The 21910-nt window shown below is 36.3% G+C and overlaps 2 protein-coding genes across 3 annotated transcripts in view; both read right to left on the bottom strand.

The window, feature by feature from the left end:
- Positions 1-21910, bottom strand: part of LOC113498030 (sodium-dependent neutral amino acid transporter B(0)AT3-like) — a 423880-nt gene that overhangs the window by 240667 nt on the left and 161303 nt on the right. The window lies entirely within an intron of this gene.
- Positions 1-21910, bottom strand: part of LOC113498044 (protein trapped in endoderm-1-like) — a 49806-nt gene that overhangs the window by 23124 nt on the left and 4772 nt on the right. For both annotated transcript variants that reach the window (XM_026877934.1, XM_026877935.1), the window contains exon 2: positions 1255-1508. In XM_026877934.1, the coding sequence (XP_026733735.1) occupies positions 1255-1387 (133 nt within the window). In that variant the 5' untranslated portion in view covers positions 1388-1508. The remainder of the gene's footprint in view (positions 1-1254; positions 1509-21910) is intronic.

Below are 21910 nucleotides of genomic sequence, written 5' to 3'. Positions count from 1 at the left end.
TATTAGACGGAGTAAAGGGCGCGTTAAATGAAGGTTGATATTAAAGAAAATATTATTAAATGTTAGTTCAATGGCATTTGTTTGTTCAAAGAAATTGCTCTTGTTTTTCAAATTATGATAGATCCAATAAAATATTTTGATGTCCGTTTATTTGTTGGGCTTTCAATCAGTCCTGTCTGTCTGTATTTATGTAAAAGATATAACGCGTCCTACATCTAAACAACTCAAGTGTACAGACACTAATTTAATACGTAGTTGCATGAGTAAGATTTGAAGCTGTTTATTTCTTAATAAATTATCTCTTTCATTTCCTGTTGACTGATGAACAAGAACTGATACAGTTCCTGTTACGTAGATACTTGATCATAAAATAATCGACTAACTAATTTGTTGCGTTCAAAAATTATAAATAGGTGTTCTAATGCCGTATGCTACACAACCACATCTCGATCAATATTAAAAAAAATATAATTCAAACATCGAACGCAGCTCGCTCCAGTGCTAGTGATGTGCAGCCTGGTCCGCGGTCCGAGCACAGTGTGTTTGTTTACGCAGCTGGACGTCCGAAAGCGAGTTGTTCCCGAGTAGGTATCGAGTCGTGTAACAAACCGTTTGATGTCCGATTACGACCGGCACTTAGCGTTTTATGTTGCTTTCGTGTTAAGTGACCGATTATTGAACGCTTTCTAGTGATAGTGAGTACATTGAGCTGCTAACAAATGCGTTAAAAATACAATTGCCGAATACGTAGGACGAAGTTTATTCTTAGACCGAGCGTCGTGCGGTAAGGTTCAATATAATGTAAACAAAGCTTACGCCGAACATTGTGTACCTTTCTTTTATGTGTAACAAGAACAACATCTATAGATCTAATAGCAATAATCCATCTGTGAACTAACAATAACAAACAAACATTTTTATACCAGCTGAAAGTTTTGTGCCAGATTTGTTTAATAGAAGTCGTTTCATACCATTCATTTTTATGTATCTCTGGAAATCCATTTAACACTAACACCACTTCGAGTGTTTTGAAAACAACTTGATGAAATATCAATGATACAGAACTCTGAAATGTAGTTTATTAGGATATGACACATTGTTTGTACAGTGGGACGTCGCTGTAAACAAACAGTGTTTCAACGCTTTCCTCGAATAGTTGCATCGGGCATGAGGCACGCAGCGAATCGTGAGGCCCATAACTCGATAAGCTAAACAAGATATTAATCAATAAACAAACAGCGAATAGGGACTTACCGACGACGCCGACGACGCTAAAGATGCAGGCGCACGCCGCCGCGAGGATCGTCGCCTCGGTCGGGTACTGGGTTATATTCTGTTCCATTTTTGTAATGTTCTCGGAATACATATCGAATGTTGAATCAGACATTGTTACGCACTTCACTATCACTTCACACAATTTAAAATTTTAATTTCGAATTTTTTCTTGACATTTTATACTTTTTTATTTGACATTGTAATGTTAAACGCTTCTTTCAGCCATGTTGGATCTGTAACAGAGATACAAAGTATTATATTACATGTTTGTATGAGCACGTGTTGTTAGTCATATTACAAATATAAACTTTATACGATCATTATCGACACCTACTTAGATCTTTTTAAGGAAATGTCAAGGAGTTGAGTAACATTTGGGTTATGTAAATTGATTTTGTGGATACTTTTTGCCTACATTCTTGACTATCTAGATAATTTAACAATACATTTGTATTGTCTCGTTTATAACTTATGGACATTACAATAAACATAAATTAAGCTTAATTGTGTCCTTAAATGAAAACACGGTACTTAATCCTTGATGACTTAACCTCAAATACATATCTTTATGTAAATACTTCTTTACAAAAGATGACGTAAAAGATGAGTCAAATAAACTAGCACAGACTCAGACGGTACGATTTATATGTATACAGAAATCATTGTCAAAAAATGTCACTCTAACGGAACATAGGATTAAAATGTATTATCTTGCTCCAGTTCATAAAATTGGGTATAACGGAGAAATGCTTACGTAAGTGGTCAAATAGATAAGTAAATACTTTGCATCTTTTATTATCTACTAAGAGATTAGAGGGTATATAAGGGTTCTAAATATTAATTCGTCATAAGTATTTATTATTAAATAGCTAGTCTATTTTTAACAAAAAGCATCTTCTTTGAAAGCTTTCGATTGCATTTTTTTCCGAGTTATGAAAAATTTACCCATTAACCTTAAGATCAAATCGGTCGTCGTTGAAAATTCGAATTGCTGAGATATCTGACACAGATTTCAAATCAAAAAACGTTTGCCAGTTTTTCTAATGAATCCACGTCTGATCTCATTATTTTCCCTCCCAGATTCCGTTCGTCCTCATTACGTGTCCACATATTATTGTTTCGCCAATCATTCGCTGTGGGAGGCCTCTGTAAAAGCCACTTCGATACGAAAGTTTATAGCCCTAAGTGTAAACAATAAAAATGTGGACCCACATGAAGTTACCAGGAATTGTTAAAAATATATTTTTTCGAATAGTAGATTAGTATATCATATCCAGGTTATTGAACAACCTGATGTCATACCTTAAGCCACCCTTAGGCCTCTGTTGTAGGTTAGTCTTTCTTAAAACCAAATTAGTCTTTGTTTATCTAAAGCACGGATAAATAAAGACTAACTTGGTTTTAAAAACAATTTAAACAGGTAGGAAGAGATATACAAAAAATCTGATACCAATATTTTATAGCGCGTACTTAACAGTCACGACATTTCCATGTATTTTTCTAGTAGATTTCTCAATAGAAGTTATGCGGTAAAAACTACGCGGAGCAAAGACGGTGGGGTGACCATTAGCATGGATCTACATGACGACACAAACAGATCGCATACGAAAGCATAAATAGCTATAACTGACACAGTTCTGACTTGAATGCAGATCCGTTAGACCGACATGATTTTCTTAACTGAAAAAATGTAGGAAACCATTATGGAAGCATACTTTTCTTTTGTTATGCTTGCCATCTTTTATATTAACGATGCAACCGTGAAACAATTTTTGCTACAATTTGTTTTTTTCAAACCTTGCTCATATATTATCTACAAATAGTCTATTTTCGGGGTTTTGTAATATTACAATAGACATTTAGGTAATAAATGTCTTTCAATTCACTTTCTCCCTAATCATTACGGACACGTCAGGAGCCTTAGCGGAGACCCAAAACTGGTTGATATTTCAGAACTCTACACGCACATTGGATTAGAAGGAATTTCCTCTCTCTCTTTTTCATTTCTTCATTGCAAAGACAAGTACTATGATTTCGCAAGCACCTTTGCTTCCAAGGCCTCTTTTGTTTGCAGCGGTCACCCATCGTCCCTCATCCTCTGCATACAAACTGCTATTAATGTGCTCGTAATGACTGATGCCCTCTTAAGTGCTCGGCCACTACTTGATGACTTCCAAACCTTATTAGAAAATGTTCTAAGACGTACTATACGGGTCTCATTAATCTAAACAGTGTATTAATGCTTCTTTATTGAAATTAAGAGCGATGGTTGTTTAATTTGGATAAATCTTCTTAATTAATAATAGTTTAGACTTTGAGGGAAGGAAATTAACGTAGGGGACGTGTTGTGTGTTTATCCTGCTAATATTGTAAACGCTGTAATTTGTATGAACGGTAAGTACACATATAGTTTATAAATAGAATTAATACATAGGATTGTTTTATCCTTTTTATGTTACAGTGGGATCATTTTCGATTATCCGGTAACAGCTAGAAAAATAATAACCTTACTCTTACGCTTTTGCAAATATTATAAGTTTCTACTGGGTGGTTATTTAAACATTAAAGTATTTTTATTTCACCTACTTGGAATTTATAAGCAATAAACATATAATCACTTATTTCCGTTAATAATTTCTTCCGATCAAAGTCCAGTTTGAATTCCTCTATTATTTTCTTCGATAAATCAGTTGCTTTAGTTATGCAACCATGAAAAACTGTTTTCAATCAAAGCAGAAGACAGGCAGAATATTTATCTAATATCTTCGCAGCTTCCTTGCATTTTTAATCTGCGCTTATCTCAACAATCTTTTGTTTGGCAACGCTTTCATTAACAATGAAAAAAAATGGGAATTCAAAAATTAAATTCATTTTCATAATTACGTTGGAATAGTTTGGAACGAAAGACATCGGAGAGCCCGCTGGATCAGATCCGGCTGGTAATGATTACATTCTTATTTTAGTCTACACACAAACTATGTACCATTTACGTGCGCTGGCGCCGTCTGACCACTCCACTGCGAAAGTATTCGGAATTTAAAATAAGATTCAGTTATAACGTAAATAACATTACGTAATCAACATGGGGTAGCCTGGGAAACTCTTTGGATTTTCGTAGATGTGTTTTTGTTTCTCGCCCAATGTTTGCACATCATTTTACAAATCCACTAGGCTCTAGAACTGGACGCAGGACTCTAGAGAAATCTCCTTGATTTTATTTTAATAGGACGTAACAGAATTTGACCCAGTGAACAAACTATTAAAAACATCTAATTATAGGAAACTGATCTGATTCTGAACGAGGGAATTCATTTTTGACAAGCTTGTAGTCTAGAAGAAAGACACGAAATGAAAATAAAATCCATAACTTGCTATAAATCTTCCTCTTAATTAGCAACTTCACGTGATACAATTTCCTCTCATCTACTGCGAAACCGCAACGATGCTATTATTCTAAATTATAATTGAAATGTCTAGCTGTCCGCGTTAGCTGAAAGTTTAACAACTGTTTTCAACTGTTATTGTCTGTCTGTTCATAAATGTCACATTAAAGCTCTACAATTTTATTCCTGTGTTGTTATTATGAAGCGAAAAATGACAATGTAGACAAGAATTATTAGGTGTTCATGGATTTAGTGTTTGAGAAGTGGGCGTAGGGTTGAAATAACTATATTTTCGCCTTTGGGAATTTGAAGTTAGATTTTAAATAATAATTTGATAAGTTTGCTTTACTTATTACTATTTTTTCTTTGTTTAATCATCACGGGGTAAATGGAAATATCTCTGTCTCAAATCATTGTAATACGGAATCTATCACAAAAGACAAACGGAGGATGAGATTAGATTCAGTTTAAGTTGTCAGATTTTCTTTTGTATCCCACAAAAATAAAATATGGAATGTACTGAGATTACCAAATTATATTTTTGTTTTATTTTTATTTTATTTGGGAAATAAACAGATATAATATAGTTAATAAAATACATACAAAATAAACAGAACTCAATCCAGAACAGTTTCCACACTACATTAAAACTTTTGCGCCAAATGCGAAACTGAATAAAATTTAAAAAGAATTGCAAACAAATTTAAACAATTTAGATAAAAAACCTTAAAAATTTAGATAAAAAGGTTTTTTGCCGGAAGCCATTGTTTGGGCTTCCAAATCGCGTATAATCTATGTTACAATGCATCTTAGCCATGGCGCGTAAATTGCAAATTTCGCGCCGCCATTTTGAATTTTCAACCATGCAGTAATGAAATTGATTATTGCGCGATGATTTACCGTATGAATTGGCTATTATTAAATACGAGATAATTATTTATTGCCAGCAGCGTGTCTCGTTAAACTGTTTTATGAGTTTGTTGCACATATATGGCAAGTAAATGATTTTGTTCGCAGTTTCGCACATCGCTTTGACAAGATATATAGTGACTTTTGTTTTGATATAGCAAAATGAATGATTTGGCGTAGTTTCAATGAGAATTCTGCTGACGGTTAATGAAGCGTTTCTTTCGATTTATTTTAGTAAATGGTGCATTCGGTGCACCATGTGCTCTAGGTAAGTATATGAGAGAAGTAAGAAGTATATTTATAGCTCGTACCTATTTTTAAATATAAACAACGGTACTTTTCCAAATATACCAAAAAAAAACGAAATTCGTGACATATTATCGTATAAACAAATAGTGCAAATTACAGCAGGTTAACGACATATGTCAATTCAATTTCATCGAGTGGTGTTTGCACACATCACTAATTTACTAAGAGCCCCAATCGATACGGGGGCGTCACTGGCCGAGTGGCAGCGGTAACTGCGCGCCAGAAATGGCCAGCGATGACGTCACTAATTTGATAAAATGTCGATAGTTTGACGAGTTAATTAGTTAATCTTCAGCCGACAGTGGCGCTACTCGGATTACGCTGATAAAGTAACAGGACACTGCTCATAAACGTGCCGTTGATGTTTCAGGAAAACAAGCGAAAGTTTGAAAAGTTTTATCAAACTTTTATCAGTTCCGTAAAGTCTATTATGTAGGAAAATTATTTACCTGACTCACTTTTGACTTGTACACTCTTCGACGAAATCTGACGATAGCAATTATGAATGCCTGAGGCTAGCTAGATGATCATCCAATCTTGCATTTAAGTGCCGATGATATGAAAATAGTTTGATACTTCCGAGAAACAGTTTAAATAAAGATGGTTAGTAGCAATTATGGAGAATTCTGCATTTTTGATTACACCCTGCAGATGCCTGATATTTAGGTAATAGACAGTAGCACGGATGGCCGAGTGGTTGTGACTAACTCATTGTTCGCGACGTGTAGTAGGTTCAACAAGAGTTTGTGTGATTCACGAATGCTTGTCAAGATTGTTTCACCTTGTGAGACCTTCCGTGACACAAGGGTCAAACTTCTTACAGCAAGAGTCGAACGAAAACTACTGGAACTCGACTTACAACAGCGAGGGTTTAACCAAGGAAGAAGAGAACAATAACCATGACCCTAGACTTGCCTGTACCCCAAATAGCGGCAATAAATAGGCAGTAAATCCAATATTTCTTGCAAATTATTAGTTTCTGGTTTGCACAGGTTTGTGGGTACAATGTAAATCATTATGCTGTGCAAACGGTCGAGCGTCCACTTGTTTGTCCACTCGAAGGGCAATTTGTAGGACGAAAATATGACTGACCTTGGCCATTAATAGTAGGGATGTAGGTGGGACTGGAAATTTTGTCACAATTGACCCCAATGTTCCAAAATCGATGGTACTTCCTACTTTACTACGTATTTTTAACGATTAACGATCAAAATTGACTTTACGAACGTTTGGACAAGCTGTAGAGAGGGTAGTTACGAAAAGGTCTATATTTCTCAATCTCCCGCAAAACTTAAATATCTCACTTACTTTAAGAATTCAATGTTATGTAAAATTTTAATTTCACATGGAGGTGAAAAGACTTCCGAATTCTAGACTAATTCGATCCCGATGGGAAGGACTACACACATAGATATTTAAGGAAACATGACGTGTTTTAGCTCATAATGCCATGTAACAAGTCTTATCGTTTATGAATCAACATTATAATAACATTTCCCAATACTTATTATTCATCGATAAATGTGAGGAATATGTTTTCATTCATTGTTTTATTTTTCCCGGATGTACTTATAAAGTGGATGTGGCCAGTGGGCGGGTGCGGATGGTTTGCATCTTGTCTTTGGACATTTGTCTGTAGAATTCTGAGTCAAATCAAATCTTTCGTCAAAGTTGTAGTTGAGTCTATTAATCTATAATCTAATAGGTTAGCCTTGGGGGACGGGATATCGAAAATATGCGTTGTAACAAATTTTTATATAGTTATATGGTACTAGAACTGAAAGTAAGATGAGTGAATACAAAGAATAGTATCCTAAATAATAATTTAATCACGATTTTAGGGGTAACACATCTAGAATATGCCGTTAACGATGTAATGTAAAAGGCAACAAGCAAAGACAGTCCTAAGAAATCCAAGTTCTAATGTAAAAACCAAACAAATAAGTAGACTTTCAAAACTTAACATGAATCATTCGCTAAATCACGCATGTGAGTGTTACTCTTAAACTTGACTCATTTTGGGGAGCTTGCCTAAATGAGTGTTGAAAAAAGAGAAAAACGAGAGGTATGTGTGACTCAAAAATGTCTAGACTTTTAGTATTTTGAAGATGTGGATGATAAATATATGGGACTACACTGAAATTATTTTTCATGCTGGATATGAGTAAGGAAGAAAACGTGAAAACGCATGCGATAGGAAGCTAGGCTGATGAATGTAAAACAAAGCATGAATCAAATTGATCAGAAGTAAAGAATCCACCAGATCCGGGAGATTTTCTACCACAAAAACAAACAAATGCTTAAGGAACTGTAGAAGCCAATAACAACTCAATGCCTATCCCCATTAGGTTTTCTTTCAATTATCAAAAACAAGATACAGGAAAAATTTCGCAGACATTAACAAGAATCTGCTACAAAACAAACAATTTATAAATATACAGACGGGGAAGGTAGCAAAGATTTTATTGTGATGCCCAGTTTTGATTCCATGAATATTATTTGAGGGTGATTGTGAAACGCTATGACGCAAGGACGCAGACAACTGGACGCTTAAAGAACAAGTGGTTCGTATTTCGGGCTCCAAACATCGATTGGTACCAATCTGTGGATATGCACGCGTTACATTAAGACGGAATTAGAATATCACTTCGGTTTTAAGAAATATACGTCAAGCAGTAGCTGTTCGTAGAAACGGTACTTGTGCTACCCGGAGAAATAGAAACAATTGGGATAATGAGGATAACAAGTTTTGATGGATGTAAGACACAGTCGGTAGGAGACCTTGTGCGCGTTTTTAGAATAAATTCTCTAGGCCAACACGACGTTTATGAATTTGTCAGTAATTGATAACCACACACAGTACACAACGTAAATAGATTCTTTGATGTCTTCATTGTAATCGAAATCTTACACAATCACTTTATACTTCTATGAAACGAAACAAATCGAAAACATGTTTTATGATTCCTCATCAATTTGACTGGTTAACAAAAGGAAGTGATCCACATGATGGACGCGACCACAACTCACAACACATTGTTTATTTTCAGGCCTTATGCCAAACGTGATGGACGACCCCGAGGAAGTAGTAATGGATTGCATGAAACATTTCCAAAATATTGTTTATGAGATACAATCATAAATCGACATCAAAATGTACTCACTGTATCAGTCCCAAGAAAAACTTATGGATAACAATATATTAAATGCTAACGGTCGACATTTAACACATAAATGTATTAAAGTATGCTCAGTAAAAATAAGAGCGGAATGGCGGATAGTTGGGGCAAATACGTAAGAAATGTTCGAAAGTAAATAAACTACATTTAGAATTTGCGTAGTAGGTATAATGTTTGCAGTTATAAAGTAGGCATTGGTCGACCGCGCCTGCGCGAACATCCAATACTGTTCGAAACGTGTTTTAATATAAGAGATCTTCGTTCCGAATTCTTTCATGCTTCACCTGAGTACAAAGGTTACCGAAAACACGAAAACTTCATTGTAAATCATGTAAACACTGTTTCAGGAGAAGTGGAACAACTAAGTGTAGACGAAATCAAAGTCAGTGACAATGTAATAACTGCGCTCCATTTCATTTAACTTAAGATTATTAAAATTACATAAAACACTTATTTCAAGATGCAACCTTTTTAGATAAAATGTTCTCGTTACTACTCCAGACTAGCGTTTTAAAAGTTTATACTAGATGTGGTTGAGCAAATAAAACGTTTGAAAAAATCTGAAAAAACCAAGAAATATGTTCTTCATGTTGCCTGTTTTAAGATTCTAGCAAAACTGGGCAGATCGCAAATGTTCACAGATCTGGGCCCAATTCCACTATTTCCATTAATCACCGGTCATTGTAAAAGCGGAATTGGGGCCCAGACATATTTCAGGAAAAAGCGATACGACATTAATTAAGAATTTTTTTAAGATTTTTCTCGGAAACCTTTTAACAGCTCTCTTAGCGGTTTACCTTGATTGTTCGCTGTTCAGCAAGGTGAGGTTAACTGTATCGATGACCTTCGGTTCTAATATTTTAAACAAACAGAATAGTAGAAGGTACAGTAACCTCCATATGATAAGGAATATCTGAGTCGGATTTCACTTGTATCTATATGTATTTTAAGATGTTTTAATCCAGCTACTTTAAATATCAGGGACTGAAGGAAAGTTTCACTTTAACAAGCGTTAGAGGTTATCAACTCGTTAAAACTTATACATGAGGAAACTTCAGAATTGGTTGTAGCATAGAGCTTGTAAAATTAATTGTTTTAGTACGCTTTACTACGGGGTTGCAAAGTAGTTTGGGATCCGAATGGAGACCTCAACATGAGCTACTGCCGCGGTAGAGTCGCGAGTTGAAGTCAATCGGGTCCGAATGAACGAATGAATGCATTTTCGTCGCGAAAGGTATTGTTTTTGCCTTCGGGCTCAAGCCTCTTATCACATTCTTTACCTGCGGGATGCACCTAATCTAATACAAATTGGGAGCACTAACAAGTTATCCAAACACACCCGTTACGTGTTACCAAAGTGTAAAAATAAAATTAACACCCGCAACTCAATCATCACTCTATAGTTATCTGTCAACGTCATAATTATCACGTCATATAACCTCATTAGCGGACGAAGACCATTGTTAGTCATGCTTCAAAAAATACTTTACGTTCTTTACCTTAAGGTGTATTTTCCTATTTCACTTTTTCTACACTTGTACTTACATTTTAGTAGTTATCATAATTCAATAAGTATCTTAAAGTCCCAACAATAAGATGCATTTTTCTCTATTGTTATTCCAGCAACGCTTACTTATTATTGGTCATACTTCAAAAAACACCGGAACTTTTTCGCAATAAGGTTGACTTTCCTATACCATGTTTACTTCGAACGTGCAACCAAAAGTACTAAACAGTTAGGAAGACGTCGAGAGCTAGTACTAATTATAACGTTCGGATAAGTGACCTAGATATCTAGAATACACAATGAACGATATTTAGTGACACAGAAGTCTAGGTTTACGCAAAACAAGGTGGGTGTGGATGACACTTAAGTACCTATACGAATATAAAGGTCTTTTTAGGTCGACTATCTGTATCTGTGGTAAAATACCAATACCAACCAACATATTTCTAATAAAAGATTAGGTTTTCAATATATGGTTAGATAAACAATATATATGGTTAAATATATGTTCTTGATAGACTTTTCCAACACGAAAAAGTATAGTTTCCAAAAAGGATTGGAGCTCCAGAAGTCACTGTTAAGAGTGACAAAATGTAATTTGATGCTGTACTTCGGCAAATCGCTAAGGTAGTCTCGCTACTTACAAGCTTACTTTACTGGCATTATGGGGCATTTCGCTTGTCCGATGCTACAACATAGATTTGTCTTAGATTATTTTCGGAATTCATAATTGATTGATCGTTCTAGCAAGTTTAATGAAGATAGTTCTGGGTGTGGCATACTTAATCCTGTTTACATTACTACTAAACGTTATCAATACCAACAAGTGCTGTCAATATTTGAAGATTGCGGAAAAATGGGCTGCTTGCTTGTATATTTGTTTAATAAAATATTTTTGTAATGAGTCAAAACCCATAACATTTTTTTTCCAAGCACTTTTAAAACGTTACAGTATGGACTCTAGGATTTTCATTAGGATCGCTATGATGTATTAACCCATTCGCTGCCGATCTAAAGAGTAACAATATTACCCAGTTGCCGCCATACTGTACTATGCAGCCCGCCCATCGGCGGTCCCGGCATCTTAATTATGTATTTTTGCCCGCCCATTGGCGTTTTCGGCATGAAACTGCAGATTCCGACATGAATCGTTTGATATCGCATCCAAAAAAATCCTAGAAAGTGCTATTAATTTGACTTAAGATAACGCGAACGCATAATATAAGCCTTCATTGCTTTTATCAGCCAGCCCTTTGTATTGGCCCGGCCGACCGGCAGAAGTGCCGGCCGGCTGTCTGGGACGTTTTAGGCCAAAATTAACCCTGCCGAAGGGTTTTTTTAAAGTAAGAGACGCTCCAAATGTTTTTTCTTAGTATTTTTTCACAAGTTAATCAGAACTTTCTGTTGATCAATGTTTCGAAGGTTTTACACCTTTATGTGAAATAGATGATAACACTTTATTTTTATACACGAAACTCATGCTTAAGAAGTAGCGAGCAGAGAAGTTTTTACATAACTTAATAATAGCCGTTAGTCGTTCTAAAATTTACAAAAGTTTGGGACCTCTGATATAAAATCTTCGGCCCGCCCAACGGCGGGCTCGGCATGACAGTATAGAATTGCCTTTTTTCAAAACTTCAAATATCAGCAGGCCATTTGAGTTGCAAATCAATATTAATAAAACAAATCATTACACATTATCTCATTACTTTCTGACGTTATTTCGTAAAGTTATTGCAGTTTAAAATCAAACCGCCCATGGGCGGTCTCGGCGTGAAAGTTAAAAAATTTTGCCCGCCGATGGGCGGGCTCGGCACTGAATGGGTTAAAAGTATTTATATAAAAGATAATTGATTATGTCTGTCTGTATGAAACATGATTATATGATGTCTTTTTTGTACATACGCGTGCCAGACAGTAATTCACATGTACAGACATATGTATAAAGCATAATTGTAAAGGGCAGGCACCAATGAGGATAGTTTATACACGAAACAAAGGTATTAACCATGGAAAACCCATTAACGGCAATGTCAGACAAATTACTTAAGTCCAAAATTAATTGTCTGAGTATTCATAGCCATCATATCGATGACCTTGCGATGTCATACCCTGTGCGAACTTTTATTGTTTAAATAGGTAATAGAAATTGCTGGCCCTTGGAGTGTAAGTATGACGAAAACCACTTTAAAAGTATGTTGGTAGTACAACTTTGCACGATTAAAAACAATTTTGACATCACGGTTGTTACGTCATAAAAGTTTTATCTCGCGCTTGCCCGGTCTTGTTCCTAACCAAGCACCATGCACCATGCCATTCCACAACAGCAGTCTCGCGTGCTTAAGATGAAGTGTAAGATCCCCTTTATAGGAAACCTCCATCTGCATAAACTTACCTAACACTAAAGAATGAAATAACAAGAAAACTAAACTTCTGTATTGTTTTAGTTAAAATAATAGATATAAGTATACAACAATAGTTCAACTTAGAGGATTCCTATCTGTCGGTCATGTCTGATGACCTGATGTTAGAAGCGCGGTTTGTTGTTGAATAAATGGCACCTCGTATGCGATATTAGAATACTACTTGGTCCTATACACAATAAATATAATGATAATATAATATTGCTTACCGTTGCCCCAACAAGTTGGAACTAGTTCAAGAAATAAGCAGTGCCTTTGATTACTATTATGTTGTCCTATGTATTCTATGTAAGCTGTCCTATGTAAAATGAATTCAGAAGTTTTTATAAGGCGGCCGAGACGGTTATCATGTAAAAAAATAACTTATTTTGAACACAGCCTGAATACACGCACTTAGGCACAGATCGTGCTCATCACAAAAACATTTTTCTTGAGTGGGGATCGAACCTCTGGTATAGGTACGTATCAGTCAGAGCTACTGGCCACTAGACCAGGGCCCCAATTCTGCTATTTGCAATAGCCGATGAATGAATGAAAATTGGCTTAAAATGGGACTTCTTTTTTATTAAGCATTTTTCCTTCAAAATAATTGGGAATCTAGTACGGGACTGCACAATCAAGGTCAATACTATGAATTTTCAATTATTGTGTTGGCATAATGCTTGAGAAAACAGGAATAATATCAAATTTAATCCAATTGCCATTCATTCATCGGGGCTTGTAAATAGCAGAATCGGGGCCCTGCAGATCAAATAACAATTGACTCAATACTTTTTTGTTCATGAAAACGTTAGGTTTAACTAAATTTATTTTTAATCGATTTAATTTGATATGATTTTCGTTTAAGATGACGCATTCTTATGTCAAATTATTCTTAGTTTTATTACCCAACTTTGTACCTAATTTTGTTTGGAACTTACGATAATTCGCGATATCTATATAGGTCGTTGAGGTTAGATGGCAGAACGTTACGGAGAACAATACTGTTTTAAACAAAAATGGCTCCTGGATATGAGTAGCGAATTTTAGAATGCTTGATTTTGAAACTAAATCTGGACTTCCCCAATTTTAAAGTAACCTTTTTTTGTAGAAATATGAGGATTCCATAATTTGATGGGTTTCGTACCTATTTCCTTGATGTTAAAGACAAAACACACTCGACGTTACCACACATCCTAGGAGGTGACTAGCTCTTGCAAGAACACTATGGTACATATTATTTACCCGAGATGGCTTTCTTCGACATTGGCAAGGCGATGTCCTATGCGGAACGGTGACGATAAATTTTCTCCGAGTGCTTTACCCGTCTCTCAAGAAAAAAACTACAGCGAAACTATTTCGTTTAACATCCTCCAAACCAAATGTTGTCTCAACCTACGGAACATCTTGTTATTATTAAATACAGGGTAAAATATGAATCAGTTTAATATTTCCATAGCCCACAGGTGATCGTATGATCTAGTTGTACGCCCACGCGGAAGAAATCGCGTGCCTATTAATTTATTAGACCGAAATAACAATGTAGTAACAGCTAACAGCTAGACAGAACACTTCCTACATTTTTTGTTAATTAAATGATTCCATTTGCAGTGCACTTAAGGCCAAGTAACGCGAACACATAAATTCACATGTTTATGAGCTTTCTAAAGTAGCAACAGTAGGAATTGGTTTTCTATAGAAAGCTTCGATTGGCTTCTATTTAAGTTTTTAGGGATGGTTTTGAATATTGCGAAGTAGGCAGGATATAAGTCAGGAATCCATATTATGTTACACTCTAACAAAATCTTAACAATATGCACATTTGACAAACAGAACTCGGATTCTGGCCTTTTTGAATCTTATGAGTTAAAAAGCGAAGAGAAATTTCCTAAACAAGTTCTAGATCCAAGGCCCCATGGATTTTTGTATGAAAGAAATCGGATTTACCTCACATTGACAGGTTTATTTTAGTCCTTCCAAGGTAACAAAGATGTCTGCGCTATTCCCCTGATTGTTCCCCTTAGTTTTGTGGCTCTCGCAGTAATAATGGGCTAAGCTATTCATACCGGGACCACACTGCATTTTATGGGAATATGCTAATTAATCACGTACATGCAAAATACCCCGGTCTCCATCGGCACTTTGCTTTAATCTGAAGGAACTGTGGCGAAATTAGTTCGTTTTGCAGTTATATGGTGTTGATGGCTGTGCTTCATAAAAAATATGGCGCAGACAGTTCTGGTAACGGAAAGGGGTTGCGCGTTCAGACCCGTTTTGTATTGCAAACGTGCGCAGGCGCATGGCTGTGAGTGTTGTGACAGAGGCAGACTCATATTACGTAGAAGTTTTAAGATTCATTGCTCCCGTGATCAAGTAAAAAATTAAAAAGAAACCGAGAATCAATAGATTGATGGTTCACCAATATCCAAAACGCAATGGTTTTGGGACTAAATTAAAGTCAAAATCCTTTACTTAAATGAAAAAAACAGGTGCTAACAACAGTGATCACCTATTGCTAAACTTTATTATACTATTACCTATTGCTAAAATATTTTGTCAAATTAATTTTTTATAAACAACACAACAAATGAATACAATATCTTCATGTATAAATAAATTTGGAGTCAATACACGGAAGTGACTATTCCAGTAGTGGGTAGGCTATTAATAAAATTTCATAACAGCATGTAAGATCGTTATCTTGGCTTATTGTATGGTAATGTTTGACATATCTGGTAAATTCAAAATGGACGCGACGAGGCGAGTCTAGCAAGGATAGACAGGTATACTTTGTAGTTTGTATAGGTGATTAAAATGAATTTTAGAAGTAAATAAAACTAAATTTACCTAGTTACTTTTGCATCGTTCAAATTATTTAAAATTAAAAAAATATTTTGCCTTTCAATTCTAAAACTAGCTGTCCCTTACTCACTTCGGTTAGCAGGTTAATATTATGCAACTAAAAAACGTGGCTATTGTAAAGTTTTTTTTTTAATTCTTGACTCTAATTGCGCGATTCCAAAAAATCATTGCGGGAAGAACTGGCAAGAAACTCCATAAGTAACTCTTTTAAAAATAAAATATTACGGTGTAATCTCATACTTAATTATTCAAAATCAACGTAAAATAGTAAAACTAGTAGAACTATAGACAATAGCGGGGTCTGTTTTAAGCTATTAGCAGTAAAATAACTGAAGATTCTATTTTAAAAGTCGTGTAGCGATTTACAGTGAAAAATCGTACCGCTAACTCTTTGTTGTTATAAATATTATCAAAAACCCCTGTAAGAAATGATTGCATGTGTTCGCGCCATCTATTGACGCTAGTGTGGACTAAACATTTTGTGCGTAGTGTCAGTGGTAATGTGTCGCCATCTAGCGACAAAGTGTATCAGACTATCGATTGGCGCCTTTTATTCGTGTTTGGCGCGCGACGCCCCCGCCATCCTTCTTCTTCTTCAACCCTTCTTGCAAGCAACACCGATTGTCATGTTGTATCGATAATTTCAGTTTTAATATATATAAGTTTTATAAAAGCACAGTTAAACGTTTTATTTGGGAATCTGGACGAGAACCACCGATCCTGCACATAATTTGGTCCTTCGAGCCGGATCGCAGCATACGAAGAATACGAGAGACGCCGAGTTCGACCAGCCAGTCGCCATACTTTTTACCGCCAAAAAGTTTACGAGAGAAATAGGCAACGGTTTGGTCTGTGTTCCCGTAATCCAATTCCTAATTTCGTGAGTGTTAAAGCTGTGCTTTCGTATACGTGAGTGTTTTTTCCTATTCGAATTCAAAATCGTTGCGCGGCGCGCGCGGCGCTTCGCTGGACGCTTGCACGTGAGTACCTACTTTCAAATTTTTCATATCGTATTATTCGTAAACCGTCAATATGCCTGATAAAACTTCCGACGAGAAAGTTTCTGATCTTAAGAAACAAAGAGGAATCATAAAAGGCCGAATTACACAATTCAAAAAATTCGTAGATTCCTTCCAAGGCGCCATTTTGACGCCTTTACAAATAGAAGAATTTAAAATCAGAATACAAGCAATAAATGAGTTGTTTTCAAAATTTAACGTAATCGAGAGCGAACTCGAATCACTTTTGTCGGATGCGGAATTGCAAACTAATTTAGAGTATGTAGAATCATTAGAGTCAGTTTATTTTACGGCAATGGCTAGTGCCAATTATTTTATCATTCATGGCGCGGAGACTAGTAGCAGGACTTCGGATGATAATTCGTTTCGGAAACCTATTAACGTTAAATTACCGCAGATAAAATTGCCTATTTTCGATGGAGCGTATGACAATTGGCTCGAGTTTAAACATTCTTACATTACTATGATTCATAAACGTTCGGACTTAGACGAGATACAGAAGTTCCATTATCTTAGGTCAGCGCTCACCGGTGGTGCCTTGCAGGTGATCAGTGCCTTAGAGTTTAGTCCGGCTAACTACATTCATGCATGGGAGTTATTGGAAAATCGGTTTCACAACGATAGATTATTGGTTAATAACCACGTGAAAGCGTTATTTAATAGTGCGACCTTGAAATCGGAATCCTCTATGCTGATTAGAAAATTGATTGATACTGTCCTACGTAATTTACGAGCTCTCAATTCCCTAGATGAACCCACGGAGAAATGGGATACACTTATTATCTACCTTATCGTAACTAAGCTCGATGCGTCCTCGGAACGCGAGTGGGAGAACCACAAAGGCGCGATGTCTTTAGGCGTCAAGGACAAGGTCAAGTTAGAGGATTTACTCTCATTCCTTAGGAACCGTGCTGACATGCTCGACATGATTAACGCGAATCATAGCAAGCCGAAAGAAGTAACACATGATAAGAGTGAAAACAAACATCACAACGATAACAAACGTAGTTCAAATCGTATTCATAGTTATGCGTCTACGAAGGGTAAATTTAATCGTTACAATAATTTTAAAAAAGATTTGCCTAATTGTGTATTCTGTAATCAAGGTCACGCCCTCTATACGTGTATAGGTTTTTTAAATATGTCGGTAAGTGATAGGTCGAAGTTTGTCAACGAGAAGAAATTGTGTCGAAATTGCTTACGAGCGGGACATTTAATTGACGATTGCGTATTTGGTCCGTGCAGGCAGTGCCAGGGAAAACATAATAGTTTATTACATTTCGAAAATAGCGTCAATTATGCGTGTGTGCGTAACGAGTCGCGCGGAGAGGCGAGCACTACGCACACACAGAACGCAACTGCGTTACATTCTTTACCCGATTCGAATGAAATTCTCGTATGTGACAAAGCTACGAATAATTTTAAGTTGATCCACACGGTGTTACTTTCCACGGCGTTGGTGGAAGTAGCTGATAATAATAACGTGTTTCATACAGTTCGCGCGCTTTTAGATAGCGGAAGCCAGAACTGTTTCATTACGGAGAAATTGTCTAAACGAATTAATGCGACTTATTTAAAGTCTTCGGTACATATCTCTGGTGTGGGACAGTATGTCACACAGTCGTGCCATTCATGCGATATTTCTATGCGATCAAAAGTAAACGATTATTATTACAAGATTCGTTGTATTATCTTGCCATGCATAACATCCAGTTTGCCTACAATAAACATCGAATCAGGTTATATACGTATTCCCGATAATGTACAACTTGCAGATCCTACATTTAATATTAGTTCGGATATTGATTTGCTGATAGGTGCAGATATATTTTGGGACCTTTTAAATAGTGATAAAATGCGTTTACCGAGTGGCCCATACCTACAAAATTCTAAATTAGGTTGGTTGCTGTCAGGTCCTATATTCGCAAGGGACGCTCAGACAACTCATGTTCAGTGTCACTTTACCCAAGATATTGACAAGCAACTTAGATTATTTTGGGAACTCGAGAGTATACCTACATCGCCTCGTTCAGTTCTTACTGAGGACGAACGGAGATGCGAGGAATTGTTTACCAATACGTATTTACGCGAAGATAATGGTAGGTTCTCGGTTCGGATACCGCTGCGTGATTCTCCAGACACACTGGGTGATTCTTACACGCTCGCGAAGAAACGGTTTCTTAACTTAGAACGTAAACTTGAACGTTCACCTGAATTTAAACTTATGTATAGTGACTTTATGCGAGAGTATCATGATTTAGGTCACATGACAAAAATTAGTGCTTGTGGTCATCCTAATTATTATCTACCACACCACGGGGTCGTTAAAGAGAGTAGTACGACCACCAAGTTACGCGTTGTATTTGACGCTAGTGCTGTGACTAGCTCAAACAAATCATTAAACGATATTCAGTACACGGGGCCCGCGTTACAAAACGATATATTTTCTATTTTGTTGCGCTTTAGGCAATATAAGTATGTCGCGTGTGCCGATGTAGAGAAATGTTTTAGAAATGTACTTATCCAGCGTGATCAAAGATCGTTACAACTAATATTGTGGCGCGAAAGTCCTACGGAACCATTAGATACGTATCAGCTTAATACAGTGACGTACGGAACTGCGTCCGCTCCGTATTTAAGTATGCGTTGTATTAGACAGTTAGCGTTAGAATGCGAGGATAAAGTTATTGCAAGAGTTATCTCCGAAGATACTTTTGTAGACGATCTTATCACTGGTGATGATGATCATCATCAATTAATTAGAATTTGTCAGAAGACTTCAGAAGTCTTGCAATCTGGTTGTTTTCCTCTGCGCAAGTGGACATTTAATTCAGACACTTATCAGTGCGAATCCGTTGAACATTTTATAGGTGAACATTCTCAAACGAAAACACTTGGATTAGGTTGGCACAACACTAGTGATGAACTTTATTTCGTAACGAATATCGATAGTAATTATTCAAAATTAACTAAACGCGTAATGTTATCCATTTTATCACAGATTTATGATCCGTTAGGTCTTCTTTCTCCTGTAGTTATTATTCCAAAATTATTATTACAAAAACTATGGTTAAGTAAGATCGATTGGGACACTCCTGTTACTTTAGATATTGTTAAGATTTGGCAGAATTTTGTTGAAACATTAAGATATTTGAAAGATATTCGTATTGTTCGTCACGTTCGTGGAGCGTATACTCAGTATACAGAGCTTCATATTTTTTCCGATGCATCGCAAGACGCGTACGGTGCGTGCGCGTATATACGTACCTATAGTGATAATTCCGACGTAACAGTGCGTTTGCTGTGTGCCAAGAGTAAGGTTGCACCTGTAAAGTCGATTAGTATTCCGCGTTTGGAACTTTGTGGCGCTCTAATTGGAGCTAAATTGTATAAGAAAATAGTTGATTCTTTGAGATTAGAATTTAGTAAAGTATACTTTTGGACTGATAGTACGATAGTCATGGGTTGGCTTAAAATGTCACCACATTTACTTAAAACTTTTGTTCAGAATCGAGTGAGCGAGGTCAATGAACTCACGGGCGATTCCGTGTGGTTACATGTAGGTAGTAAGGACAACCCAGCTGATTTGCTGTCGCGGGGTTATAACTTAGATTTATTAAAGGATTGCGATTTGTGGTGGAACGGTCCTTCATATTTACGGAACTTAGATAATTATAATAACAGATGCGATATTACGGACGTTCAGAATTTACCGGAATTAAAATGTAAACAAACGTGTTTATTGAACACAGAATACGGAGACTTAATTGATTTTGAGAAATACAGTTCACTTTCTAAACTTAACCCATTCAGTGCCGAGCCCGCCCATCGGCGGGCAAATTTTTTTAACTTTCACGCCGAGACCGCCCATGGGCGGTTTGATTTTAAACTGCAATAACTTTACGAAATAACGTCAGAAAGTAATGAGATAATGTGTAATGATTTGTTTTATTAATATTGATTTGCAACTCAAATGGCCTGCTGATATTTGAAGTTTTGAAAAAAGGCAAGATTTTATATCAGAGGTCCTAAACTTTTGTAAATTTTAGTACGACTAACGGCTATTATTAAGTTATGTAAAAACTTCTCTGCTCGCTACTTCTTAAGCATGAATTTCGTGTATAAAAATAAAGTGTTATCATCTATTTCACATAAAGGTGTAAAACCTTCGAAACATTGATCAACAGAAAGTTCTGATTAAGTTGTGAAAAAATACTAAGAAAAAACATTTGGAACGCCTCTTACTTAAAAAAAACCCTTCGGCAGGGTTTATTTTGGCCTAAAACGTCCCAGACAGCCGGCCGGCACTTCTGCCGGTCGGCCGGGCCAAAACAAAGGGCTGGCTGATAAAAGCAATGAAGGCATATATTATGCGTTCGCGTTATCTTAAGTCAAATTAATAGCATTTTCTAGGATTTTTTTGGATGCGATATCAAACGATTCATGTCGGAATCTGCAGCTTCATGCCGAAAACGCCAATGGGCGGGCAAAAATACATAATTAAGATGCCGGGACCGCCGATGGGCGGGCTGCATAGTACAGTATGGCGGCAACTGGGTAATATTGTTACTCTTTAGATCGGCAGCGAATGGGTTAAACGAACAGTTGCATATATACTTAGATTTATAGATAACGTACGCATGAAGATGGATAAGGACAGCCGTCGAACCGGTTCCTTATCAGTGAGCGAATGCAATGCCGCTCAAAAAATGCTAATAAGATTAGTTCAGAGTAAATCATTTCCAGATGTTTATAATAATTTAGTTAATGATATTCCTTTAAAGCGAAGTTGTAAACAGTATAGTCAGGTTTCAAGTTTGAATGTTTTTATTGATACGGATAAAATAATTAGAGTCGGTGGAAGATTGAGTAATTCGTCTAATTTTAACTACGATAAAAAACATCCTGTTTTATTGTGCAGCAAACATCCTTTCGCTGTTCTTTTATTTCGATATGAACATTTACGGTTACTACATGCGGGTCCTCAACTGCTTTTAGCTTCTTTGCGTGAATGTTGGTGGCCATTAAACGGGAGAAACTTAGCCAGAAAGACTGTGCATGGGTG

Source organism: Trichoplusia ni, chromosome 10 (assembly GCF_003590095.1).
Source record: "Trichoplusia ni isolate ovarian cell line Hi5 chromosome 10, tn1, whole genome shotgun sequence".
Classification (NCBI taxonomy): domain Eukaryota; kingdom Metazoa; phylum Arthropoda; class Insecta; order Lepidoptera; family Noctuidae; genus Trichoplusia; species Trichoplusia ni.
This window is presented reverse-complemented; position numbering and strand designations above follow the sequence as displayed.